The following is a 27,655-nucleotide window of genomic DNA, read 5'->3' as shown; positions in this document are numbered from 1 at the left end:
AATAAATGCAGAAAAATGACAAAACACTGGGTGGATGACCCCTTATGGTGCCTGTCTTGCCCATCCTGGTGTTTGAACCTCAGTGGGGTATACTGCATTGCAACACGTTCCTAAAGTATTGTCCAAACATTGATCTAAAATCCAGCAGATTTGATTGCACCATGTAATGTTTTATACATTTATATTTTTAAGGATCATGTATGTGTGGTCACCATGGTAACCAGTGCTTCTCTCTGTTTTCTGCCTTGCAGGTATGTCAGTGTTATACATGAGTCAGAGGCCCCAGAAAGTGAAAGACACGCTGATGAGATCAAAAGAAGACATCCGTGATAATGTCATTCACTATGACGACGAGGGAGGTGGCGAGGCTGACACTGACGCGTTTCACATGGGCACCTTGTGCAAAACAGACCACAGCAGCATCTCCAACAAGAAGAAAAATGGCTATGGCGACGGCATTCTGATGCATCTCAGCACCCACTGTGACAATGTCAGGTCACCTGACATCCATCTGCAAACAGCCAGCTTCATCGCCACCGGGAACAAGCCTCCACTCTTCTGCCGCGGCAGGGCGACCCAAGGCGATGCTGAATTGATCAGAGAGGTCATTGAACACCGACTGAAGGAGAGCCAGCAGGGGTACGCGGCCCTACCTGCTGATTCACTGGCAACCTACGCATACGAGGGGGATGGCTCAGAGGCGCGTTCTCTCTCATCCATAGAGGACTCTTTTGTACTTGACAGTTTAGGGGATTTTAGCTCGCTTGGCGACTGGGGGCAGCCATTTAAAACACTGGCTAGCATCCTTGACAAGCAGCCACCGTCTCTCTTTAACGAGAGCTGAGAGGAAATTGAACTGAATATTAGTTCAGTTAGGCCAAATATTATTGAACATGTCACTTGTCAATGTATTTCTAAAGGTGCTGCTGACGTTTTCATACAAAAGGTGTCTTGAAGCTGTGATCTCAACAGAGGCTTGTTGTTACATTTCAGTAAGTAGTTTTTTTTCCCATGTCATTTTCTCATTATTACATCTGTTTCTCTGCATGTGTGGACTGGATGGGTTGTTGCTGCAATCTGGTGGGAATTTCAAGTCAACGGCACCTTGAGAAATATATTTAGTTAAACAATTGGTGATGTGTGTGTATGTGTGCATAATATTCAACCATCCAGTTTCTTCCACTTATCTGGGGCCTCAGCCCCAGCAGAGAAGCCCAGACCTCCCTCTCTCCAGCAACTTCTTCTAGCGTGTCCAGGGGAACACCAGGGTGTTCCCAGATCAGCTGAGAACAATGATCTCTCCAGCGTTTCCTGGCTCTTCCCTGTGGGACATGCCTGCAAACCTCAATAAGGAGGCGTCAGATGCCTGAAATATACATTTTTAAACGTGACAGACACTAGAACGATGTAAGAATTGTCAGAATGATAAAACCAAACTTGTTCACGTCGGTAGTATTTATATGCTTCCACATCATCCAAGGGTCTGTCTTCTGTCTTCTCTCAAGTCTCAGCTTTCAAGCATTCTCCCAGTGGAACCTGGTTTGGTTCATCTTTGGATTCACCTTAGTTTGGACAAGCTGGCAAGTAGGTTGCAAAAGTGAATATAAGTAAACCTCTTAACTGGTCAGTAAGGACCCATACAGGTTTAGAGTGGGGTTTTGTTTTAGCTACTATAAAACGACCATTTGTGTTACTTTCAAGTGTCATATGTCAATGAGCAGTAATGTTTTTCCATTTAACAATGTTCCAGATTGGTGATTTATTTTATAAAAAGAGCTAAATGTTACTTTGAATCTAACTCCAGATGCATCTCAGTGGGTTAGTGCTAATGAGTTCATGTGTGTGACCTGTAAGCTAAAAATCCAGACTGGAAGGTAAATGTGTTATTAACTCATATTAATTTGTTTCATTGTTTTATGAAATGTTCAATCGTGCGCCTAAATAAAGTCAGAACCACAGCCACCAAAGCCACTTCTATGTGCTCATTATTATTTGAAAAATGTGATTTATTTACAAAACTACTGGTTTAAAATAACATAAAACAAAAATTGCAGTTAAAAATAACAGTTAATAACATGACAGCAAATGAGAGGGGCTATGATTGTGCTTGCCTTTCAAACACAAAGACAGGATTGTATTTTTTTTCCTGTGTTTTAGGTCCCTCACACCTTTCAAGAGCTACTAACATTAAATTGTATGTTTTATGAATGTTTTTAGGGAGTCTGCCCCTAAGTCACCAGACACTTTGTCAGAGCTTGCATCACTGAATTTTCCTTCTCCAGATTCAGAAGAGTTCCACCTCCTTTGTGGCCTATTGCTAATGACCTTTTCTTTGTCAAAGCCATCCATCCATCAGCTGCTGACCTCCCTTCAGAGAAAGACTGAACTCAGAGTGGTAAAGCTCAAAAAATCTTTATTTTACATTTCTGGAAATGGAGACGGAACACACATGCTCAGGTCTGAATTTTCTGCAGCTAAATCCATATATATATATATATATATATATATATATATATATATATATATATATATATATATATATATATATATATATATATATATATATATATATTCTGCACTACGTCACACCGACACACCGTTTACTTAGTTCCTCTTTTTTGTGTCTGGTTTCCTGTGCAGCTCTGCACTAAACTTCCCCTTTCTAAAGTCTGTTGCCAGATCGACCTGTCACCCTCTGACCTAGTTGTTTCTTATGCCTCTATTGCAAAGTACAAAAGACAATATAATCAGAAAATAAGCATTAAGAATATATATTTATATCGTAACATTACATAAAGTTTTCTGTACTTAATTTTAAAAAGGGGAAAGCCATTCAAATTCTGAAGTAAAAAAAGCTAAATGAACATTCTCCAAGTGTGGTGATTTCATATTTATTATCTGGGATTTTGAAAGACTTTTCTGCTTGGTTGCAAACCTGCCTAAATTCATATTAGTTATTACTTCCATTACAACAATTAATTTTGGTTCTTGTTGTCATCGTCCTGGGTCGGTGACCCAGCGCTTTAAGTTTATTATTATCATTTTCCAATTTATTATCATGATTATTATTGTTTGAGTTCTACGTGTTATATTCGGTCTGCCTCTGAGTCTGCGTCTGTATCTGTCTGTCTATGGCAGGGCTGCCCAATCCCAGTCCTCGAGAGCTACTATCCTGCAGCTTTTAGATGCATCTCTACTCCAACACAGCTGAATCAAATGGTTTGATTACCTCTTCAGCATGCCATCGTGTTTGGCAAAGGCCTGATAACAAACCATTCATTTGATTCGGGTGTGTGGGAACAAGGATGCATCTAAAAGCTGCAGGACGGTAGCTCTCGAGGACCGGGATTGAGCACCCCTGGTCTATGGTGTCACCCCGTCTGTTTGTGAATCTGTCTGTTTAGTTCAATGTCTTGTCTGGTTCCATGTGTCTGAGTTTCCTGTTTTATTGTGAAGGTCTGTGTCGTATGTGAGTGTGCTCAGTTTACGTTTCCCCTGTCTCATCAGCTGTGATTTCTCCCAGGTGTGTTCCCCTCCTGTCTCTCATCCCTTGATTACTGCCATCTGTGTATTTAAGCCCTGTGTTTCTCTGTGTCAGTGTCGCGTTGTACCCTCAACTTGCTGTGTGTTTGTAATGTCCTGTCCTCCAGCACCTCGGTGTAGAGTTTTGTTTTTGTAAGTTTTATTTTGTGAATCATTCCTCCAGGAATAAAGCTGCGTTTTCAGCTTATTCCCATCTCCAAGAGTCCTGCAATTTTGGGTCCACCACTTCTGCTTGCCTGCCACACAGCCAACCATGACACTTGTGACATGATATGTACTACTATGTGATCGATAAGCATTTAGGAAGCTTATTTCCAATCTTACCAACCACTCCAAGCCATTTAGACTTTATAAAAAGAAACAAATAGTTAGTGCCTGTTAGAACCACTAAAGATCCGAGGACGACATTATAATTGAAACCTGATAACTAGAAACAGAGATTACATTTGTTTAAAAAGAATATATAATTCAACACATCCCCCTTCCTTTTCAATTATCAAAATTTGTATATCTATGAGGGAAATGTACTGGTAGTTAGAAAAGCCAGCAAAAAACATTAGCTTTCTTAATAATAAAATATTGTTGAATAGTGTGAAATATATCACTTCATTAAAGAAACTTTGAAATATCGTATAGGTACGGTAATTCATGTAGAAAAACAATTGGTTGCATTAATAGTTTTATTAGGGTGAAGAGAGTAAAAGTCTACATTCAGGGGACACCAGAGTATCTCATCTTAAATAACATATGGTTAATATTCTGTAATTTTATAAATGTTAAAAGTAGGGCCATGTGTTACCATCAATATGATGAAAATAGTGACAGTCGGGACAATCATAACATTATACAAAACAAATATACTGCCATAGCTTTCTTTATTCCCCTTGCCATCAATGGGATATTTCCAAAGCAAAAAAACAAATCCCGTCATACTGTCTGTTGAAAACTTTATCATGGTCATAGTTGTAATCCTTTGGCTTTTTTTTCTGGTGTAATTACAGTTACTAGTTTAAGAAATGCTGTCATTGAATCACATATAACAAAAATCCCAAGTACATTTTTTCAAGACATTTGCATAATGAGTTTAATAAATAGATAAATATATTTGTGGGTAAATATTAAATAGATATTACACTTTTTAACTTAAATCCCAACTAAAAAAGAAAAGAAGAAGTAAACAGTAACATAAAAAAAAATCCTTTCACAGTTGTAGTGTTTTTATGGGGTTTCCATGATTTACCATTTAATAGATGGTAAAGACAAAGAGTGCGACTAATAGAGGGATTACATTCATTCTGACAGAAGATGCGTGACTTGTTGTTGTCGTGGATGATATAGCTGTTGAAGGCATTTTAGTGGTTGTTGTTGCAGCTGTTGTCATGGTTGGAGCAGCTGTTGGTGGTGGTGGAGCTGCAGTTATTGTTGTTGTGGCAGCAGTTGTTGTGGTTGGAGCAACTGTTGTTGTTGTTGCTGTTGTACCAGCAGTTGTAGTGGTTCGGGCAGTTGTTGTGGTTGTTGCCACGGTAGTTGTGATTGGAGCAACTGTTGTTGTGGTTGTTGCCACGGTAGTTGTGATTGGAGGAGTTGTTGTTGTGGTTGAAGTAGCTGTTGTTGCTGTTGTTGTTGGAGCTGCAGCTGATGTTGTTGTAGAAGAAGTCGTTGTGGTTGGACCAACTGTTGTTGTTGTGGTTGGAGAAGCTGTTGTTGTTGGAGCAGCAGCTGATGTTGTTGTAGCAGCAGTTGTTGTGGTTGGAAAGGTTGTTGTTTGAGCAGCAGTTATAGTTGTTGGAACAACTGTTGTTGTGATTGGAGCAGCAGTTGTAGTGGTTGGAGCAGTTGTTGTTGTAGCAACTGTTGTTGTGGTTGGTGTCACAGTTGTTGTGGTTGGTGTCACAGTTGTTGTGGTTGGAGCTGCAGCTGATGTTGTTGTAGCATCAGTTGTTGTGGTTGGAGCTGCAGCTGATGTTGTTGTAGCATCAGTTGTAGTGGTTGGAGTAGCTGTTGTTGTTGGAGCTGCCGCTGATGTTGTTGTTGTTGCCACTGTAGTTGTGATTGGAGCAGCTGTTGTCGTGGTTGGTGCCACAGTTGTTGTGGTTGGAGTAGCTGTTGTTGTTGGAGCAGCCGCTGACGTTGTTGTTGTTGCTACTGTTGTTGTGGTTGGAGCAGCTGTTGTCGTGGTTGGTGGAACAGCTGTTGTCGTGGTTGGACCAGCTGTTGTTGTTATGGTTGGAGCAGCTGCTGTTGTTGTTGTTGGAGCAGCTGCTGTTGTGGTTGGAGCAGCTGTGGTTGTGGTTGGTGCCACAGTTGTTGTGGTTGGAGCAGCTGTGTTTTTTGTTGTAGTAGCAGTTGTAGTGGTTGGAGCAACTGTTGTTATTGTTGTTGGAGCAGCAGTTGTTGTGGTTGTTGCTACGGTAGTTGTGATTGGAGCAGCTGTTGTTGTGGTTGTTGCCACGGTAGTTGTGATTGGAGGAGTTGTTGTTGTGGTTGAAGTAGCTGTTGTTGTTGTTGTTGTTGTTGGAGCTGCAGCTGATGTTGTTGTAGAAGCAGTCGTTGTGGTTGGACCAACTGTTGTTATTGTGGTTGGAGAAGCTGTTGTTGTTGGAGCAGCAGCTGATGTTGTTGTAGCAGCAGTTGTTGTGGTTGGAACAGTTGTTGTTGTAGCAACTGTTGTTGTGGTTGGTGTCAGAGTTGTTGTGGTTGGAGTAGCAGTTGTTGTGGCTGGAGCTGCAGCTGATGTTGTTGTTGTTGCCACTGTAGTTGTGATTGGAGCAGCTGTTGTTGTGGTTGGTGCCACAGTTGTTGTGGTTGGAGTAGCAGTTGTTGTGGCTGGAGCTGCAGCTGATGTTGTTGTAGCATCAGTTGTAGTGGTTGGAGTAGCTGTTGTTGTTGGAGTTGCCGCTGATGTTGTTGTTGTTGCCACTGTTGCTGTGGTTGGAGCAGCTGTTGTCGTGGTTGGTGCCACAGCTGTTGTTGTGGTTGGACCAGCTGTTGTTGTTATTGTTGGAGCAGCTGCTGTTGTTGTTGTTGGAGCAGCTGTTGTCGTGGTTGGTGCCACAGCTGTTGTTGTGGTTGGAGCAGCTGCTGTTGTGGTTGGAGCAGCTGTGGTTGTGGTTGGTGCCACAGTTGTTGTGGTTGGAGCAGCAGTGGTTGTGGTTGGAGCAGCTGTGGTTGTGGTTGGAGTTGCTGCTGTTGTAGTTGGAGCAACCGTTGTTGTTTTCTGAGCAGCTGTTGTTGTGGTTGTAACAGCAGTTGTTGTGGTTGGAGCAGCTGTTGTTGTGGTTGGAGCAGCTGTTGTTGTGGTGGTTGAAGCAGCTGTTGTTGTTATGGTTGGAGCAGCTGCTGTTGTGGTTGGAGCAGCTGTGGTTGTGGTTGGTGCCACAGTTGTTGTGGTTGGAGCAGCTGTTGTTGTTGGAGCAGCAGTGGTTGTTGTTGTTGCCACTGTAGTTGTGGTTGGAGCAGCTGCTGTTGTGGTTGGAGCAGCTGCTGTTGTTGTAGCAGCTGTTGTTGTTGTTGGACCTGCAGTTGTTGTGGCTTGAGCAGCTATTGTTGTTGTTGGAGCATCAGTTGTAGTGGTTGGTGCCACAGTTGTTGTGGTTGGAGCAGCAGTGGTTGTGGTTGGAGTTGCTGCTGTTGTAGTTGGAGCAACCGTTGTTGTTTTCTGAGCAGCTGTTGTTGTTTTCTGAGCAGCTGTTGTTGTGGTTGTAACAGCTGTTGTTGTGGTTGGAGCAGCTGTTGTTGTGGTGGTTGGAGCAGCTGTTGTTGTGGTGGGTGGAGAAGCTCCTGTTGTTGTGGTTTTAACAGCAGTTGTTGTGGTTGGAGGAGCAGTTGTTGTGGTTGCAGCAGCTGTGGTTGTTGTTGGACCAGCAGTTGTAGTGGTTGAAGCAGCTGTTGTTGTTGTTGTTGGAGCAGCAGTGGTTGTGGTTGGAGGAGCAGTTGTTGTTGGATGAGCAGCTGTTGTGGTTGGTGCCACAGTTGTTGTGATTGTAGCAGCTGTTTTTGTTGTTGTTGTTGCCACTGGAGTTGTGGTTGGAACAGCTGTTGTTGTTGTTGGAGGAGCAGCTGTTGTTGTGGTTGGAGCAGGTGTCACTGTTGTTGGAGCACCAGTTGTAGTGGTTGAAGCAACTGTTGTGGTTGCAGCAGCAGTTGTTGTGGTTGGACCAGCTGTGGTTGTGGTTGGAGCAGCTGCTGTTGTTGTTGGAGCAGCTGCTGTTGTTTTTGGAGCAGCTGTTGTTGTTGTTGGACCTGCAGTTGTTGTGGCTTGAGTAGCTGTTGTTGTTGTTGGAGCAGCTGTGGTTGTGGTTGGAGCCGCATTTGTTGTGGTTTGTGCAGCTGTTGTTGTTGTTGGAGCAGCAGTTTTTGTTGTTGTAGCAGCCGTTGTTGTGGTGGTTGGAGCAGCTGTGGTTGTGGTTGGAGAAGCTGTGGTTGTTGTTGGAGCAGCAGTTGTAGTGATTGGAGCAGCTGTGGTTGTTGTTGGACCTGCAGTTGTTGTTGTTGGAGCAGCAGTTGTTGTGGTTGGAGCAGCTGTGGTCGTTGTTCGAGCAGCAGTTGTAGTGATTGGAGCAGCTGTGGTTGTTGTTGGAGCAGCAGTTGTAGTGATTGGAGCAGCTGTGGTTGCTGTTGTAGCAGCCGTTGTTGTGGTTGTAGCAGCCGTTGTTGTGGTCGGAGCAGCTGTTGTTGTGGTTGGAGCAGCTGTGGTTGTCGTTGGAGCGGCACTTGTTGTGGTTGGAGAAACTGTTGTTGTGGTTGCAGCAGCAGTTGTTGTGGTTGGAGCAGCTGTGGTTGTTGTTGGAGATGCAGTTGTAGTGGTTGGAGAAACTGTTGTTGTGGTTGCAGCAGCAGTTGTTGTTGTTGGAGCAGCAGTTGTTGTGGTTGGAGCGGCTGTGGTTGTTGTTTGAGCAGCAGTTGTAGTGGTTGGAGCAACTGTTGTTGTTGTTGTTGGAGCAACTGTTGTTGGAGCAGCTGTTGTTGTGGTGGTTGGAGCAGCATTTGTAGTGGTTGGAGCCGCAGTTGTTGTGGTTGGTGCCACAGTTGTTGTGGTTGGAGCAGCTGTGGTTGTTATTTGTGCAGCAGTTGTGGTGGTTGTTGGAGCATCAGTTGTTGTGGATGGTGCCACAGTTGTTGTGGTTGGAGCAGCTCTTGTCGTGGTTGTTGCCACGGTTGTTTTGGTTGGAGCAGCTGTTGTTGTGGTTGAAGCAGCTGTTGTTGTTGGAGCAGCTGTGGTTGTGGTTGGAGCAACTGTTGTTGTTGTTGGAGCAGCAGTTGTAGTGGTTGGAGCAGCAGTTGTTGTGGTTTGAGAAGCTGTTGTTGTTGTTGGAGCAGCAGTTGTAGTGGTTGGAGCAGCTGTTGTTGTTGTTGGATTTGCTGTTGTAGTGGTTGGAGCAGCTGTGGTTGTTGTTGGAGCAGCAGTTGTAGTCGTTGGAGCAACAGTGGCTGTTGTTGGAGCAGCTGTTGTAGTGGTTGAAGCAGCTGTTGTTGTGGTCGGAGCAGTTGTTGTTGTGGATTGAGCAGCTGTTGTTATTGTTGGAGCAACAGTTGTTATGGTTGGAGCAACTGTTGTTGTGGTTGGAGCAGCTGTTGTAGTGGCTTGAGCAGCTGTTGTAGTGGCTTGAGCAGCTTTTGTTGTTGTTGGAGCAGCTGTTGTTGTTGGTGGAGCAGCAGTTGTAGTGGTTGGAGTAACTGTTGTTGTTGTTTGAGCAGCAGTTGTTGTTGGAGCAGCAGTTGTCGTGGTTGTTGCCACAGTTGTTTCGGTTGGAGCAGCTGTTGTTGTGGTTGGAGCAGCTTTTGTTGTTGGAGCAGCTGTTGTTGTGGTTGGAGCAGCTGTTGTTGTTGTTGGAGTTGCAGTTGTAGTGGTTGGAGCAGCTGTGGTTGTTGTTGGAGCAGCAGTTGTAGTGATTGGAGCAGCTGTGGTTGTTGTTGGAGCAGCAGTTGTTGTGGTTGGAGCAGTAGTGGTTGTTGTTGGAGCAGCAGTTCTTGTGGTTGGAGCAGCTGTGGTTGTTGTTGGAGCAGCTGTTGTTGTGGTTTGAGCAGCTGTTGTTGTTGTTGGAGCAGCAGTTGTTGTGGTTGGAGCAGCTGTTGTTGTGGTTGGAGCAGCGGTTGTAGTGGTTGGAGCATCTGGTGTTGTTGTTGGAGCAGCAGTTGTTGTGGTTTGACCAACTGTTGTTGTTGTTGAAGCAGCAGTTGTTGTGGTTGGATCAGTAGTGGTTGTTGTTGGAGCAGCAGTTGTTGTGGTTGGAGCAGATGTGGTTGTTGTTGGAGCAGCAGTTGTTGTGGTTGGAGCAGCTGTTGTTGTGGTTGCAGCAGCTGTTGTTGCTGGAGCAGCTGTGGTTGTGGTTTGAGCAGCTGTTGTTGTTGTTGGAGCAGCAGTTGTTGTGGTTGGAGCAGCTGTTGTTGTGGTTGGAGCAGCGGTTGTAGTGGTTGGAGCATCTGGTGTTGTTGTTGGAGCAGCAGTTGTTGTGGTTTGACCAACTGTTGTTGTTGTTGAAGCAGCAGTTGTTGTGGTTGGATCAGTAGTGGTTGTTGTTGGAGCAGCAGTTGTTGTGGTTGGAGCAGATGTGGTTGTTGTTGGAGCAGCAGTTGTTGTGGTTGGAGCAGCTGTTGTTGTGGTTGCAGCAGCTGTTGTTGTGGTTGGTGCCACAGTTGTTGTGGTTTGTGCCAAAGTTGTTGTGGTTGGAGCAGCTGTTGTTGTGGTTGGAGCAGTTGTTGTTGTTGTTGGAGCAGCTGTTGTTGTGGTTGGAGCGGCATTTGTAGTGGTTGGAGCAGCTGTTGTTGTGGTTGGAGCAGCTGTTGTTGTGGTTGCAGCAACTGTTGTTGTTGTACGAGCAGCAGTTGTAGTGGTTTGAGCAGCTGTTGTTGTTGTTGGAGCAGCTGTTGTTGTGGGTGGTGCCACAGTTGTTGTGGTTTGTGCCACAGTTGTTGTGGTTGGAGCAGCTGTTGTTGTTGGAGCAACTGTTGTTGTGGTTGGAGCAGCTGTTGTTGTTGGAGCAACTGTTGTTGTGGTTGGAGCAGCAGTTGTAGTGGTTGGAGCAACTGTTGTTGTGGTTGGAGCAGCTGTTGTTGTGGTTGCAGCAGCTGTTGTTGTGGTTTGTGCCACAGTTGTAGTGGTTTGAGCAGCTGATGTTGTTGTTGGAGCAGCTGTTGTTGTGGTTGGAGCAGCTGTTGTTGTGGTTGGAGCAGCTGTTGTTGTGGTTGGAGCAGCTGTGGTTGTTGTTTGAGCAGCAGCTGTTGTTGGAGCAGCAGTTGTAGTGGTTGGAGCAGCTGTTGTTGTGGTTGGAGCAACTGTTGTTGTTGTTGGAGCAGCTGTTGTTGTTGTTGGAGCAGCAGTTGTTGTGGTTGGAGCAACTGTTGTTGTGGTTGGAGCAGCAGTTGTAGTGGTTTGAGCAGCTGGTGTTGTTGTTGGCGCAGCTGTTGTTGTGGTTGGAGCAGCTGTGGCTGTTGTTTGAGCAGCAGTTGTTGTTGGAGCAGCAGTTGTAGTGGTTGGAGCAACTGTTGTTGTGGTTGGAGCAGTTGTTGTTGTGGTTGCAGCAGCTGTTGTTGTGGTTTGTGCCACAGTTGTTGTGGTTTGTTCCACAGTTGTTGTGGTTGGAGCAACTGTTGTTGTTGGAGCAGCAGTTGTTGTGGTTGGAGCAGCTGTTGTTGTGGTTTGAGCAGCTGTTGTTGTGGTTGGTGCCACAGTTGTTGTGGTTTGTGCCAAATTTGTTGTGGTTGGAGCAGCTGTTGTTGTGGTTGGAGCAGTTGTTGTTGTTGTTGGAGCAGCTGTTGTTGTGGTTGGAGCGGCATTTGTAGTGGTTGGAGCAGCTGTTGTTGTGGTTGGAGCAGCTGTTGTTATTGTTGCAGCAACTGTTGTTGTTTTTGGAGCAGCTGTTGTTGTGGTTGGAGCAGCTGTTGTTATTGTTGCAGCAACTGTTGTTGTTTTTGGAGCAGCTGTTGTTGTGGTTTGAGCAGCTGTTGTTGTTGTTGGAGCAGCTGTTGTTGTGGGTGGTTCCACAGTTGTTGTGGTTTGTGCCACAGTTGTTGTGGTTGGAGCAGCTGTTGTTGTTGGAGCAACTGTTGTTGTGGTTGGAGCAGCAGTTGTAGTGGTTGCAGCAGCTGTTGTTGTGGGTGGTGCCACAGTTGTTGTGGTTTGTGCCACAGTTGTTGTGGTTGGAGCAGCTGTTGTTGTTGGAGCAACTGATGTTGTGGTTGGAGCAGCAGTTGTAGTGGTTTGAGCAGCTGATGTTGTTGTTGGAGCAGCTGTTGTTGTGGTTGGAGCAGCTGTTGTTGTGGTTGGAGCAGCTGTGGTTGTTTTTTGAGCAGCAGTTGTTGTTGGAGCAGCAGTTGTAGTGGTTGGAGCAGCTGTTGTTGTGGTTGGAGCAGCTGTTGTTGTTGTTGGAGCAACTGTTGTTGTTGGAGCAGCAGTTGTAGTGGTTTGAGCAGCTGGTGTTGTTGTTGGAGCAGCTGTTTTTGTGGTTGGAGCAGCTGTGGTTGTTGTTTGAGCAGCAGTTGTTGTTTGAGCAGCAGTTGTTGTTGGAGCAGCAGTTGTAGTGGTTGGAGCAACTGTTGTTGTGGTTGGAGCAGCTGTTGTTTGAGCAGCAGCTGTTGTTGTGGGTGGTGCCACAATTGTTGTGGTTTGTGCCACAGTTGTTGTGGTTGGAGCAGCTGTTGTTGTTGGAGCAACTGTTGTTGTGGTTGGAGCAGCTGTGGTTGTTGTTTGAGCAGCAGTTGTTGTTGGAGCAGCAGTTGTAGTTGTTGGAGCAACTGTTGTTGCGGTTGGAGCAGCTGTTGTTGTGGTTGCAGCAGCTGTTGTTGTGGGTGGTGCCACAGTTGTTGTGGTTTGTGCCACAGTTGTTGTGGTTGCAGCAGCTGTTGTTGTTGTTGGTGCCCCAGTTGCTGTGGTTTGTGCCACAGTTGTTGTGGTTGGAGCAGCTGTTGTTGTTGGAGTAACTGTTGTTGTGGTTGGAGCAGCTGTTGTAGTGGTTGGAGCAACTGTTGTTGTTGCCACTGTAGTTGTAGTTGGGTTGGCTGTGGTTGTGGTTGGTGCTGCAGTGGTCAAGGGTGAATTACAGGTTGGTCCTGCTGTTATGGTACCAATGCTCTGCATGAACGGTAGAGATTTCAAGCTTGAGGGAGCTGCACACAGGTTCTTAGATGCACATCCGTAAGCTGGGAAAGTGTTGGTGCCGTCGGTCACTGCAGATGAAAAATTTTTATTGTCATGACATATCATATTTAAAGCATTAGTTAAGACATCTTAAAAATGAGTTTGCTGATATCCAGTATTAAATCCTCCCAATTCTTTTATTCTTTGGGCTGAAGGAAGGACAATACTTGGTGTATAAATGCTCAATCAACAATCCTTTATTCCATACAATTCAACACTTTATGAGCACAAACCATCCGGATGGGGAGACATGCATGCAGAGGGGCACAGCAAATCTCAAAATGGTGGAGCGTTACCCAAAGCTTTTATAGCCTCTGTTGACCCCCACCTAGTCGTAAAAAGCCTAAACTTACATACCCTCTAACTCTCAGTGACCCTGTGTTATGACCTTGGCTCCCTGTCTCTCTGACATAGAGAAAGGTGGGGGTAGAACTTCTGTGGAATGTGGTCTGTCTCCTCCACTATCAGAAAAAAAGGCCCTCTGCACACAATATTCTCTTCTTAACTCAGCAGTATGACATGCAGTGAAACAGTGTAAATCATTCACAGTAAATCAACAGTATAGGATAATATAGACATATCTAATAAATCTAATGATTTTCACAATTTCTTAATCCAGAGGTATAATGCAAATTAAAACTACATACTAATTATACTCTCTATAATATGGAGTAGGGTGTGGCTTACAGCAGTATAATGATTCACACAGTTCGATTATAGGGATAGGATAACATATGATAAAAAAAGAATCTTACACCAGTAATATCCATTATTATGTTGGTTTAGTGCCTTTTGGTAAGTCATAAGTCATGGTAAATGGTAAAACAACTGATACATTTATTGTTGTCTTCTACTTTAATAAAGCCCCCAATTTAATTTTTCCACCAAGCCATATTTACTAGTTCAGACACACATTTACCTTTCCCTGCTCCAGTCTGTTGTCCCAAAAGGTTTTAAGAGGACCACCATCATCCCTGTTCCAAGGAAAACTAATGTGAGCTGCCTAAATAACTATCACCCAGTAGCACTCACATCCATTGTGTGAGTGTTTTGAGCGCATAGTTAAAGCTCACATCACACCTTTACTCCCTGCTTCACTAGATCCCCTCCAGTTTGTCTACAGGCCTAACAGATCTACAGACGACCCAATAGCAATTGCATTCCACACTGCCCTCTCGCACTTGGACCAGAAAAACACATATGTGCGGATGCTGTTCATAGACTATAGCTCTGCCTTCAACACCATCATACCCTCCAGACTCATCATGAAACTTCATGACCTGAACATCAGCTCCTCCCTGTGCAGCTGGATCCTGGACTTCCTGACAGACAGACCTCAGGTGGTTGGGATCAGCAGCATCACCTAATCCACACTCACACTCAGCACAGGTGCCTCCCAGGGATGCGTGCTTAGCCCCCAGCTTACACCCTGTTCACCCACAACTGTACACCAACACACAGCTCCAACACCATCATCAAATTTGCAGACGACACCACCATCATTGGCTGCATTTCTGATGGAGATGAGACAGCATACAGGGCAGGGGTGAGAGCCCTGACATCATGGTGCCATGACAACAACCTCCTGCTTAACGTCAGCAAAACCAAGGAGCTCATTGTGGATTACAAGAGACTACAGAGAAGAAGCCACACGCCCAGTCACATCGAAGGAGCAGAGGTGGAGAGAGTCAGCTTCTTCAGATTCCTAAGCATCTACATTTGCAAGGATCTGAGTTGGTCACACCATGTTGGTGTGATCACAAAAGCAGTAAGACAGCAGCTCTTCTTCCTCCGGCGCCTGAGAAGATTTGGCATGAACTCCAGAATACTTACAAACTTCTACTGATGCACCATTGAAAGTATTCTGACCAGCTGCATCACCACCTGGTATGGCAGATGTAACGCTCCCGACCGCAAAGCTCTGCTGAGGGTGGGGAGATCAGCACAGCGCATCACCAGGACTGAGCTGCATGCTTTGCAGGATCTAAATAGATAGCCCTGCATGAGGAAGACGCAGCGGATACTCTCTGATCCCAAGCACCCCAGCCTTTTCACACTCCTGCTGTCCGGCAGATGGTTCAGGAGCATTCAGAACCACACTAGCAGATACAGGGATAGTTTTTACCCACAAGCCACCAGGCTTTTGAACTGCTGACATTCTTACACCAGCTGTCGTCATGGTGTAAGGCCAATAACCTCCTCCTCAACAACAACCAACGAACTCATAATAGACTTCAGAAGGAAAAAGGCGGAGACCCAACCACTATTCATTAATGGGGACTGTGTAGAAAGGGTGGCAAGCTTCCGCTTCCTGGGAGTCAACATAGAGGAGAACCTTTCCTGGAGTGTGAACACCTCCGAGCTGCTGAGAAAGGCCCAACAGAGACTGTACTTCCAGAGAATTCTCAGGAGGAATAACATCACACAGAGACTGCTGGTGTCCTTCTACAGAGCCACCATTGAGAGTGTTCTAACTTACTGCATATGCATCTGGTACACTAGCTGCACAGTGGCTCAGAGGAAAGCACTCCAAGGGATCATTAACACCGCCCAAAAGATCACTGGCTGCCCTCTCCCCACACTGGAAGATCTGCACCCGCTGTCTTAAAAAAGCCCAAAACATCATAAAAGACACCTCACATCCTGGCCACTCCCTGTTTGAACTGTTGCCCCCAGGCAGACGGTACAGAGCAATCAGTGTAAGGACTAATAGACTCAAACAGCTTTTATCCAACTGCAATAACATGTCTGAATACTGCTACAAAAAAAATGTCCATCACGCCACTCTTGTATTAATCTATGCGCTGACTGAAGCATGTATGTGGGAATGTATGTGAATGTTTGTTGATACTTTTTATTAGTACTTTAAGTATTCTATTTATTTTATTATTGAATTTTATTGTTTTATTTATATTTTGATATTGTTAGGGATGATGCATTGATTGGGAACCATTTTTAATTTCATTGTACCTGTGACCATGACAATAAAGTTTCTGATTCTGACCATTACACACTCCCTACAATTACTAGACTTTACACACTGCCACTTTATATCCTCACTGCATACTTTTTGCACAACTTTAAATACCAAACTGTAAATTCTGAACAACTGTCTCAAATTCTCTTAATATTAATACTTTAGTTTTTTGTTATTTGTTATCTTTATTATCATTATTATTATTATTGCTGTTGTTGTGGTTATTTTCTTTTTAAATATAACTGCAGACTTATATATGTTCATATAAAGCTGAGGAGCACGAGCCAAAGAATTTCACTATGGGTAAATGTGGCTACACTGTTTATATGTACATGACAATAAAACTTGAAACTCAGACAGCAGTTTTACAGTTAGCCTTTTTTGTGCTCTTTAACTGTTGTGCGCAACACTGATAATGCATGAAGTTAATTTGATGTTCAGAATCTTTCATGTTGACATGTGAACTCTAACCAAAAAATTTATAAGAAGACAAACATGCCTGTGTAGTAGCCTGTGACAATCCAAACATGTACTCAGAGTATTATAATTAAAATGGTTTCCTTTTTTATGCACTAACACTCCTGTCACAGCAATGTATTATTAAATATATTCTGTTACATTTTATTTAGAGCTTCTAATTATTTTTCAGTCAAAAGAAAATCATGAAGCTACACTGTAGATCAACTGTAGAGTTGTGGGCATTGACCATCATTATTGGTTTGCAAATGGTTAGGGAAATGCTTTGTACCTATCTTCAATATCTTTCACATAAAGAGTAATCTAAAATCTGTTTGTGTTCTGTTTGCTGAAACTCAAAATCTCACTGCAGTGACCTGAGAACACCACTAAAGGGTGTAGTTGTTTGTTTAACATTTCTAATGCCACCGGTAAACATTTTTTAATCAGAAAGAAGAACAGAGCCTGATTTTCAGTCAATTTTTATAGTGACTTTCACGTTTATGAAAACATGTAGTTACAATTTCAGAAGCCACTGATTTCCTTTTAGTGAATAGTGTTCCTACACTGGGTGATGGGAATACTTGTTAACTAATACATATATATAATTTCATGAACTAATTATCAAATCCTGACCTTCATCTTCAAAGATTTAAGGTACAAAATAAAATGTCTTACAAATACTGATGAAATGCTTCATAATGTTGCCACTGACTAATTAAAAAAAAAAAAGAATAATATGTTTGTGAATTTATTTTAGGTATAAAAGCCAATTTAAAGATGATCTTTGTTAAAGTATACATGATGAAGACTCACTCGTTGATTGAAAGCATTGGTCCTCCAATCCCTGACACGGTAATGGAGTGTCGCACAGAGGGGTGGAACAAACGTTACATAGTCGGCCATTACTTGACTGAGGAGCAGGAGCTGTAAAAGAAAAGAGCATCATTTCATTTCAGAACTGAGAACATTTCAGCAAACATCAGAATATTGTTTCTTATTGTGTCTTTAATAAAACACTTATAGATTTGTACTTACCAGCCAGAGTTGCTGAGTTGCAGTTATCTGTGTTGCAGCACGTGGCAGATGCAAGAGCACTTTGAACACCCATGTTAACTGAAAATGTCTGAGAGCCCGTAACTGGACACAGGGAGGAAGATGCACATGCCTTGTAGATTTGTGTTGCCGTAGTTCCAGATGAAGTAGCTGCAAATTCAAAGTGTATTTTGTTAATGTTGATGGAAAGTACACATAATTTCAAAGTCATTGAAATTTACTGAAGTTTATCACATAAAATTTGATTTGATTTGATTTGATATACCTTTAGTCCCACAAGGGGAAATTTCATAATATGAAGAGAAGATTACCTAAAATAGTAGCTGTAACACACATGGTCTCTGAAGAACATGTAATTGGTAGTGTGCTTGAACACGTCTGATCTGTGCAGGTTTGACACTGAAGGGCTCCAGCTGCAATCAGGAGAGAAACAATAAAAGGATTGACGTTATAATGAAAGGTTTTAAAATACCCCAGTATAATTAAAGAATCTTTATCTCTTTGATTTCTTTACACTGTTACACAGATTGATGAAATGCAGTTAATCTCTTTAACATGTGTGTGCATAAATATTTTTAATAAAGTCGACATGAAACACTACATTAAAGTTAATTTAAGGTTAATCTATTAAGGATAATTTACACCATGGAGGCCTGCTCTAAAAACCTTCCAACATTTAACAGTTTGTGAAACTATATTTAAAATGTTATAATTTTTATGGCATGTGTAGAAAAGTGTGAGAAAAGTGTGAGAAAAGAATCTGACCACTAGATGCGATCACCAATATGAAATATTAAGGTGGACTTTAACTCCCAGTTATCTCTGGGTTAAACCTGTTTTCCCAATCACAACCAGTTCACGCGATAACAGGTTGTGACATCCACATCACAAACTGAACAAAGTGTTAAGCCATCCATCAAGATGTCCACACTGAAAGAAATGTTCACTTTCCAGTTTTGCTCAGCATGAAGTAGAACTTATCCACTCAGTGAAATGGTTTGGCGAAAGTAAAAGATTTCCACATCAGTTTGCCAAACAGATTCAGAAACAGAATTTATAAACTAAAACAAAATGTATGGCATATCTTTCTCAGAGCCTCTTGGGTTTCTTTGTTTTTAATTGGCTGTATCACGCTCATTGATCTATTTTCTCTACATATATGCTGACAGATATCTGGTTTCCTGATAATGCTTTGAGAGAAAACTTAGTTATGTTTTTGGTGTGATGCTCATGTAGTTACCTAATCTTGTAAACTGCTTGGATGTTCTTGGAAAAGGACATTTAATATCTATATAAAATAAACTTTAAGGTTTTCTTTTTCTTTTATTGTAAAATTTAGACTTTAAATGTTTAAATTAAATCCTGAATGATAAGGAAAAGAGCAGTTACCTGTGCTGGAGAGTGCCCAAAGGACAATTAGAGCAGTCAGCTTCATTGTGATGAACAGGTCAGTTCTGCAGATTAGTTTCCTTGGACTGTGATACTAAATCTCAGGAGCACTCCTACACTTTATATACTGAACAGGTGAGCTCAGGATTGGGTGTGTTTACATTTTTACAGCATGAACATTCAGACATTCATCTCCTCTATTGTCAAATCATTCTGCTAGCGCACTTTACCACACCCTGTGTTCAATTGTGCATATAAACAAAAAGGGTACGCAACAGCTTTTTAATTTCTAAATATAAATGAATGAGCACGATTTCTTATAATGCGTCACTGAGCCTTCATTTTCTCTTTTGCTATATAAATCTTTTTATTTTTTATTTTCCGTGTTTTGCATTTCTTTATTCACTAAATTAATATGAGTCCATGATTACTTGTCATAGTTGCTCATAGCGTCATATGATTGTTGAGGTTTTCTGTGTTATATTATTGTAGGGTCGATCTTACAATATGAAGTGCCTTGAGATGACTGTCGTTGTGGTTTGGTGCTGTATAAAAAAATTGAATCAAATTGAATTAAACCTTTTTTTGTTAATAGGTTATTACTTGCTCCCTCAGCGACCTTACCTGGTCTGCTCATTGTTTTGAGATGTTAGTTTGGGCTCCTCCTGGCAGAACACTGTACATTACTGACGTGAACTTGCTGGGTCTTTGCGTCTAAATTACACCACACTGCTAGTAGATCACCCTGTGAATACTTCACCATAATAATTTGACCTGTGCAGGATAACTGCTCCATAGTCTATACATTAAATCTTATTTTCTTTTATTTACCTGCTGGATAGTCACTGAGTGTAACGCCTTTCCTCCACTTTGTTTAACCACTGAAGTAGAATTTCCTCTATCGATCACTTTATCCCAATCAACTCTAATTAGAAGTTAAAATAATGATCATTCTAAAGAAATGATAATTAACCTTTGGCTGGAAAAGTATAAGTGTAGCTTGAATTGGATAATAACCACTACCTACTTTCTAGGAAGCATTTTCCTAGAAAGGAATTTTTTTTTAAACTTTTTAAATACATAAAGAAAAGTGCTGTTTTTCGTTTGTTGGTTTGTTTTTACTCTCTTTATGTGTTTAATGTCTATCTGCATTGTAACTTATACAGACATAGTAATTTCTATGTCTGTATAGGTTCTCAGTCATCCAGGTGATGGTAATATTTGTAGAAATAGTAGACTTTATTACTGCAGTTAAATAGGCAAACATACAATACGTAGCACTGGGAGTGGCATTCTGTCAGGGCAAGTAAGGCAAGCAGGACTGAAAACAAAAAATGAGGAAACAATTTTTAGTTTTCAGGAAATGGAATTAGAAGCATTTCCTTTCCTGCCACAGCAAGTGCCTGTCTCTTGATATAGAAAATTTAAATAGTCCTTTTTTGCCTTTTTCTCTTCATTACTCTATTCAATTCAATTCAATTCAATTTTATTTATATAGCGCCAAATCACAACAAAAGTCGCCTCAAGGCGCTTCATAGGTACAGAGAAAAACCCAACAATCATATGACCCCCTATGAGCAGCACTTTGGCGACAGTGGGAAGGAAAAACTCCCTTTTAACAGGAAGAAACCTCCGGCAGAACCAGGCTCAGGGAGGGGCGGGGCCATCTGCTGCGACCGGTTGGGATGAGAGAAGGAAGACAGGATAAAAGACATGCTGTGGAAGAGAGACAGAGGTTAATAACAGATATGATTCAATGCAGAGAGGTCTGTTAACACATAGTGAGTGAGAAAGGTGACTGGAAAGGAAAAACTCAATGCATCATGGGAATCCCCCGGCAGCCTATGTCTATTGCAGCATAACTAAGGGAGGATTCAGGGTCACCTGGTCCAGCCCTAACTATATGCTTTAGCAAAAAGGAAAGTTTTAAGCCTAATCTTTAAAGTAGAGATAGTGTCTGTCTCCTGAATCCAAACTGGAAGCTGGTTCCACAGAAGAGGGGCCTGAAAACTGAAGGCTCTGCCTCCCATTCTACTTTTAAATACTCTAGGAACAACAAGTAGGCCTGCAGAGCGAGAGCGAAGTGCTCTAATAGGGTGATATGGTACTACAAGGTCATTAAGATAAGATGGGGCCTGATTATTTAAGACCTTGTATGTGAGGAGCAGGATTTTGAATTCTGGATTTAACAGGAAGTCAAAACAGGAGAAATCTGCTCTCTTTCTAGTCCCTGTCAGGACTCTTGCTGCAGCATTTTGGATTAGCTGAAGGCTTTTCAGGGAGTTTTTAGGACTTCCTGATAATAATGAATTACAGTCGTCCAGCCTGGAAATAATAAATGCATGAACTAGTTTTTCAGCGTCACTCTGAGACAGGATATTTCTAATTTTAGAGATGTTGCACAAATGGAAGAACGCAGTCTTACATATTTGTCTTACTCTATTTTGTTTTCTCTATTACTCTGTGTTCTAAATTATACACTTTAATGGTTACGTTATGAACTACATAATATATAATTATATGCTGAACAGACTGGGTGTGTTTACATTTTGTAAATTCCAAACATGCAGTTCGCTCTTTTGCAAAATCATGACGTAAGTACAGGTCCCACACCCTTTTAATCCAGCATCTAATACTGTCAAAACAAAAAAGGGTAAACAGTTACGTTCATTTCTAAAATTAAATGAATGACAATTGTCTCCTGTTGTGTGTCATTTAGGCTTGTCATCTGCATTTGAATTGTGTATGAATTTCAGGTTTATTTATTATTAATATAGATTTATTTATTTATTTATTTTATTTTTGTCTGACCCTAAACGCCTGTTTAAGGGGTTCTTATTTTCTTCAACCATTGATGAATAGTGTCATAGCAACAAACACTTTTTCCCACTTCTGTGTAATTTGTTAGAGTAAATGTAAATGTTACTAAGAAATGATCAGACAAAAGAGGGTTTTTAGGGAATGCTGCCACATGTTATGTTTCTATGGCATACATGAAAGGGTGAACAAGGATAAGACAAACTTCAAATCAATTAGAATTCTGTCTGGTTCTATGGTTGATTATGTTAGGATGCCTGGGTCGTTGACCCAGGGTTTTTGAGTTTACGATATTATTTATACTGTCTAGTTTTTGGTTTCTTTGAGTTCTGTCTTATGGTTTATGTCTCTGTCTTCTTTAGTTGCTCTGTCTCCCCTATCACCTGCATCCCCTTGTCTAGTTCGCGTCTATGTGTATCTTAAGTTCCTATATCCCCGTGTTCAGTCAGTGAAGGAAATTGCCGTCCCGGGTTTCCTCCGTGGCGTGAGCGATAAGCAGAGTTTTGTCCTTTCCTTATAAGATTCCTAATTATTTAAAGTAACACTCAGGTATGCCGTTCAGCTGGGTTAGTTACGATATCGGGAGCAGTTAGGAGAACAAAGTGATACAGAAACTGTTCAGATTGCTTTCCCAGAATCAACTCAAAGGTTTATTTGATACACAGCAGTTTATATAGAGAAAAAAAAAGGTTCGTGTGTCGGCTTTCCCAGTTCAAACCGGTACAGACTAAATAAGGAAACGTCTTCCTGCCTTCTGAGCAAAGTATCCCTTGTGTAGTTTATCAGTTCAGCTATAATTTATGATCATCCCAGCAAAATACACTCCTAGACATAAAATACAGAGTTCTTTCATTAGTGAATTCTGAAACAAACCACCTAGCCTTTAACGAGCCTTTTTCTAAGAGATAAGGAAGGGAGGATGGGAGTAAGGAAGTGGTCTCATCTCTGTGGTGTTTTCGACCTTGGGGTACCAGCTTGTGAGTCTTACACATTAATTCTTGGGTCACAGAGAAAGAGAAAAACAACTAGTATATAGGCCTTATTGAGTAACAGTTTTCCTGTATAAAACAATATCCTGTAAATGCTAACCGTGGTATCAAAATATCATAACAGTTCTCCCCTTTTATCATGAAATGATAACATAGTATAAAGACAGAATGTAATAACATAATATAAAGATAAATCATAAATGTGAAACAAATCATAAATGTAACTAGTCCTTCGAGTGAGCTTAATATCAAAATTTTAAAAAGAAGAAAAGAAAAACAAGGAAACGTCATTCTCTTCTTGGACAACCGAGTAATTCCCAATCTAATGCTCAATACATACATCAGGATCATCATTGATGACATCTGACACATAATCTGGGTCAATTTGTGCCAATTGCAAATACATTGAAGTAGCTGTACTAGTAGCTATACGGGTTATCATTGAACGTACACAGGGTACCACACAACAGACAATAATCATCAAAAACAAAATAATACATGCTACAATGGTTACAAAAGCTACAATTAGTTCCTTCCATTTTCCAAACGTGTCCTGCAGCCACTTGTCTATCCACTGACCGTGACCTGCATTGGCTCTTAGTTCTATCTGCAATGCTTCAAGTTTATTCATAGCTTGTGTGAATGAACCGTTAGGGGCGGTATTATTGGGAATGAAAGTACAACAAACATCTCCGAACATCGCGCAAACACCTCCTTTCTCAGCTAACAGCATGTCTAAGGCCATCCTATTTTGCATGGTCATTAAAGAGGTAGCAGACATCTGTTCTCCTAGGGCCTTAAGGGCCGTATTGGTCAAATTAGTAAGTCTTTGCTGATTGTAATAAACATAATTGATCCAGGCTACATTTTTGTTTACCTGTATATGCGGTATTAGTGAGACAAACCCTGCGGATATTTCCCCTTGTGCCTTCAATTCCCTTGGTATCCCGCGTGGAACCCCTATAGCATCTATGTAAACGTTATGTGAGTAAGTGGAGCGTCTTGTACGTTTGCTAGATACAGGCAGATCTGAGGTTTGTTGTATTAGTAGTTCTTGAGCTAAAGTTACTAGACCGCAGGTACCGGTCCAATTAACAGGTAAAGCCACTCTAAGGGTATTATTGCACATCCAATAAGCATGTGGGATTGGTCTGGTCAGGCGCGAAGCTGTAAAGCCTTTTAATATGCCTCCCCAGTACGAGTCGTTTAGTGTGTTGGGCGAATGCAGGATTGTGGAGTTATCTGAATGCGTACTTATATATGCATATATATAAGAAAACATATGTCTATGTTGTGTCCTGTCAACACTCGCTGCTAGCCATGTTTCGTTACAGCGTGCTCCTGGAGAGTCAGAAAAAAATGTATAGTTTTGCGCGTCATAATTTATGTTTTCAAGTTTTGGTCGGTGTATGCATGTCATCAAGATATTTGGGTGATGGCGCACCTGTTTTGGGGGCGAAAGAGGTTCAGTGCGGTCTTCGGGGCGATTCATTGGGTTACAGGGGTGGGTAGAGTCGTTAATCATGCTAACATCCTTACTAGAGACTTGTCCTGTGTATATGAGTAGACAATCTAAAGGACTTAGTTCCACTCGCACCGCTTCAATCAGGGTTACTGTTAAGGGCCCCTTTTCATCATTTTTGAATAGCATCTTTGTCAGGGGAAAACCTGAGATTGGGTATCCCACTATAACCTGTTCTGGATTACCCTTTGAACAGACATAACAATTGCTGTTTCCTAAATCACGAGCAGCTGTTCTAGCATTTTCATACCAGGAGTTGACTCCTACTCTAGAGGGTGCATAAAATGGTTTATTAGTGGCGTCTATGTTGCCATTTACTGATTTTAGGGAACGTGAAGAGTGCATTAAGTAGGTGTCTCGCAAAATAGAGCATGAGGTATCGTCAGCAAAATATGACCTGCAGAAATGTGAACATGGTTGCAGTTTACAATACAACATAGCAAAGAAAAATCCTAAGGTTAATGCGATAAGTATGATAAATAACCTAAATATATAAGAAAAACAGTTCTTCAGTCGTCTTCTGGCCTGGTCCCAGGTTCGAGAGACATTGAATAAGGGCCGCATGATGACAATGGGCATTTCATTTTCTCCATTATCAGGATGGAGTGAGTCTAGCTTTATCAGGTTAGACATCATGTGGTACTTTTGGCTTTCTATTCCTGCTGGATGTTCGAGTACCTTGCTGTGGCTCTTTCAGACGTTGTGTGTTAATCAGTGATTGCGTGTGTACACTGGATCCGGGCGCTGGCTCGCCTGAGATGTCATCTACCCGTGTGTGTTTATTTGCTCTAGTTCCGGGCGCTGGCTCGCCGGAGATGTCATCTACCCGTGTGTGTTTATTTGCTCTAGTTCCGGGCGCTGGCTCGCCGGAGATGTCGTCTGCTTGATCCGACGCCTGAGATGTTCCGATTGGGCTGGTCTTAACCCTGCTGGCATGAATCCACTGAGGTTGTCCGTCCGTAAGGATGCTGGTTCTCGTCACTGCCAGTACAGTCTGGGGGCTGGAAAACGCGGCCTCCCCGAGTGTTCTTGGTTTTAGTGACTTCACTAGTACCGCGTCCCCTGGTCTCCACTTGTGGGTTGGATCTGTGGAGGGGAGAGGCTGGGAGAGACAAACTTTCTGATAGTTATTATTCAGTGTTTCTACCAGATTGTGGACATAGTCGGACAATGCAGTGTCTATGTCCCCTTCCAATAGCGGTGCCCCTCTGGAAGCTGACCATGGTGTTGGAAATGGTCTTCCCATGATTATTTCAAATGGAGATAATTTGGTTGCTGTGGATGGAGTCATTCTAATCTCACAGAGGATTTGAGGAAGTAGTTTGATCCAGGTCATTCCTGTTTCTATCATTGCTTTAGTCAGGCGATTTTTTATGGTCCTATTCATTCTTTCTACAACTCCTGAACTCTGAGGATGGTATGGCACATGATATTTCCAGTCTATTCCTAGAGTTTTAGTACATTTTTGAATTACTTCTGATGTAAATGAAGGTCCTCTATCACTGTTAATTTGGTGAGGTATTCCGAATCTGGGTATTATTTCATTGCACAACTTTTGACAGACTACTTCTGCAGTTTCTTTTGAGGTTGGATAAGCTTCTACCCATTTACTAAATTGATCCACTATTACCAGTAAGTACTTGATGCTTCCTTGTGCTGGCATGTGTGTGAAATCAATTTGTAATGTATGAAATGGAAAATCTGGTTGTGGTAAATGCTGATGTTCTGCTTTTGGTCTTCCTACATTAGTTCGTGCACATGTTAGACAGGTTGCTAATATGCTTTTTACTGCATGCAATGTTTTCTCAATTACAAATCTTGATTTTATTGCCCCTATTACCCCTCTTTGTCCGACATGACTCACACCGTGAAAATGTCGGACAAGGACTGGCAGCAGGGAAGATGGGAGGGCAATCAAACCCTCAAGGTTTTTATATAGGCCATCTCTGTCATCTAAGGTACAGCCATTATTCTCCCAATAAGTGTAATCACATGCAGATGCTTGCTCTTGTATGAATTTTAAATCAACATTTGTTTCTAAATAGTCTGGGAGTGTAACAAGTGGCAGCTGTAGGGGCACAGATAATACTTCCTGTGGAGGTGGGAGCTGTGATGCAGCTGCAGCTTTGGCTGTCACGTCTGCTAGAGCATTACCTGTTGCTTCGTCTGTGTCAGCTGTACTGTGTCCTTTCGTTTTTACAACTGCAACGGCCGATGGCAGCTGTATAGCCTGCAAAAGTCTCTGCACAAGATCAGAATTAGCAATCGGTTTTCCATCAGCAGATCTAAATCCTCTTTGTCTCCACAATGTGCCAAAGTCATGTACGACGCCAAACGCATAGCGGCTGTCTGTGTAAATTGTCACACGCTTATCCAAATGGAGCTCACAGGCGCGTATTAAAGCCATGAGCTCTGCTTTTTGTGCTGAGTGAAATGGTAATGAGTGAGCCTCTAGTATGATGTCAGGCAATGTCACCACTGAATAGCCACAAAGAAATGAGTTGTCATTCGGCCTTGAACAGGACCCGTCCACATAAACCGTGGCTGAGTCTGGGATAGGTGTTTGTTCTAAATCTGGACGTGGTGCTGTGGATTCCTGTATACGTGTCATGCAGTCATGAACATCAAGCCTGTCTGAGCCATCCTGTCGGTCAGAAGAACACAGCATATGGATCAATAAATGTGCTGGCGAATTGGGTGTGCTGCTCGCTTTTATGGTGAGGTTTGCTGTGGAGGTCAGTGTAGCTTCATAACCTGAGCGACGTTGTGCAGTCATGTGTTGTGTAGTTATGTTTGCTAGAATGGTCGTGACCTGGTGATTGGTGTGTAGAATAGTGTCATGTGAGAGTGTAAGCTTCTCGCAGTCCCTTATCATGATAGAGCAAGCTGCTACTGCTCTCAGGCAGGCCGGCATCCCCTGAACTACTGCTGGCAATACCTTTGAATAGAAGGCTACTGGACGGTAGCCACTGCCATGCTCTTGGGCCAGTACACCTGTGCAGGTCGTGCCGTTCTCTGTAACGTACAGATGGAAAGGTAAGTGGTAGTCAGGCAGACCCAAACAAGGGGCGGAGGTCAGCGCTCCCTTCAATGCATTGAAAGAGGCAGTCATTTCTGTGGACCACAGTATTCGAGGAGGCTTGTCTTTTTTGCAGCATTCACGCAGAATGTGGTCATGAAAAGAACAGTCTGGTATCCACTGTCTGCAATAGTTCACCATGCCTAGGAAGGACAGCATTTCCTTCTGTGTAGTAGGCCGAGGGACGGAGGTCACAGCTTTGACCCTGTCTGCAGTCATGGAACGTTTTCCGTGAGACAGTGTAAATCCCAAATATTGAACAGAAGTCTGACAGTACTGCATTTTCTTTGCAGATGCTTTGTGGCCAGTCTTTTGGAGGTGCTGGAGAAGCATGTGTGTAGCAGTTTGACACAATTCCTCACTCGGAGCACAGAGGAGGAGATCGTCCACATACTGGATCAGAGTACAGCCCTCAGGAGGAGTAAAGCTGTCCAGGGTAGCACGGATCACCATTGAGAAAGCAGCAGAGCTGTCTATCATGCCTTGAGGCAGACGAGTCCAAGTGTACTGCTTATTTCTATGTGTAAATGCAAATAACGGCTGTGTATCTTCATGCACAGGCACTGAGAAAAAGGCAGAGCATAAATCCACCACGGTAAAATGTGTGGCTGTGGATGGAATACATGTCAATATGCTGGGGACGTCTGGAACCAGAGGTGGCAAAGGGATAATGACTGCATTAATTTGCCTT

At 42.5% G+C, this 27,655-nt stretch overlaps 2 protein-coding genes across 6 annotated transcripts in view; one reads left to right on the top strand and one right to left on the bottom strand.

Annotated features, from left to right (window-relative positions):
* The window catches only part of LOC308412593 (cadherin-12-like), a 48,174-nt gene extending 46,221 nt beyond the window's left edge, over positions 1 to 1,953 (top strand). For all 5 annotated transcript variants that reach the window (XM_080907075.1, XM_080907076.1, XM_080907074.1 and 2 more), the window contains one exon: positions 252 to 1,953. In XM_080907075.1, coding sequence (XP_080763201.1) covers positions 252 to 844 — 593 coding nt within the window. In that variant the 3' untranslated portion in view covers positions 845 to 1,953. The remainder of the gene's footprint in view (positions 1 to 251) is intronic.
* LOC308413023 (uncharacterized protein) lies at positions 1,280 to 27,444 on the bottom strand (the record flags this gene model as incomplete). Its single annotated transcript, XM_080907806.1, has 4 exons — positions 1,280 to 1,335; positions 12,583 to 12,708; positions 17,151 to 17,318; positions 27,327 to 27,444. The coding sequence occupies 4 exons, from the start codon at positions 27,442 to 27,444 to the stop codon at positions 1,280 to 1,282; spliced, it is 468 nt and encodes a 155-aa protein (XP_080763932.1).
* Between the last annotated feature and the right edge of the window lie 211 nt (positions 27,445 to 27,655).

This window comes from Rhamphochromis sp. 'chilingali' (assembly GCF_963969265.1).
Source record: "Rhamphochromis sp. 'chilingali' genome assembly, chromosome: 16".
NCBI classification, from domain to species: Eukaryota; Metazoa; Chordata; class Actinopteri; order Cichliformes; family Cichlidae; genus Rhamphochromis; species Rhamphochromis sp. 'chilingali'.
The sequence above is the reverse complement of the archived record's forward strand: the minus strand, read 5'-3'. Positions and strand labels throughout refer to the sequence as shown.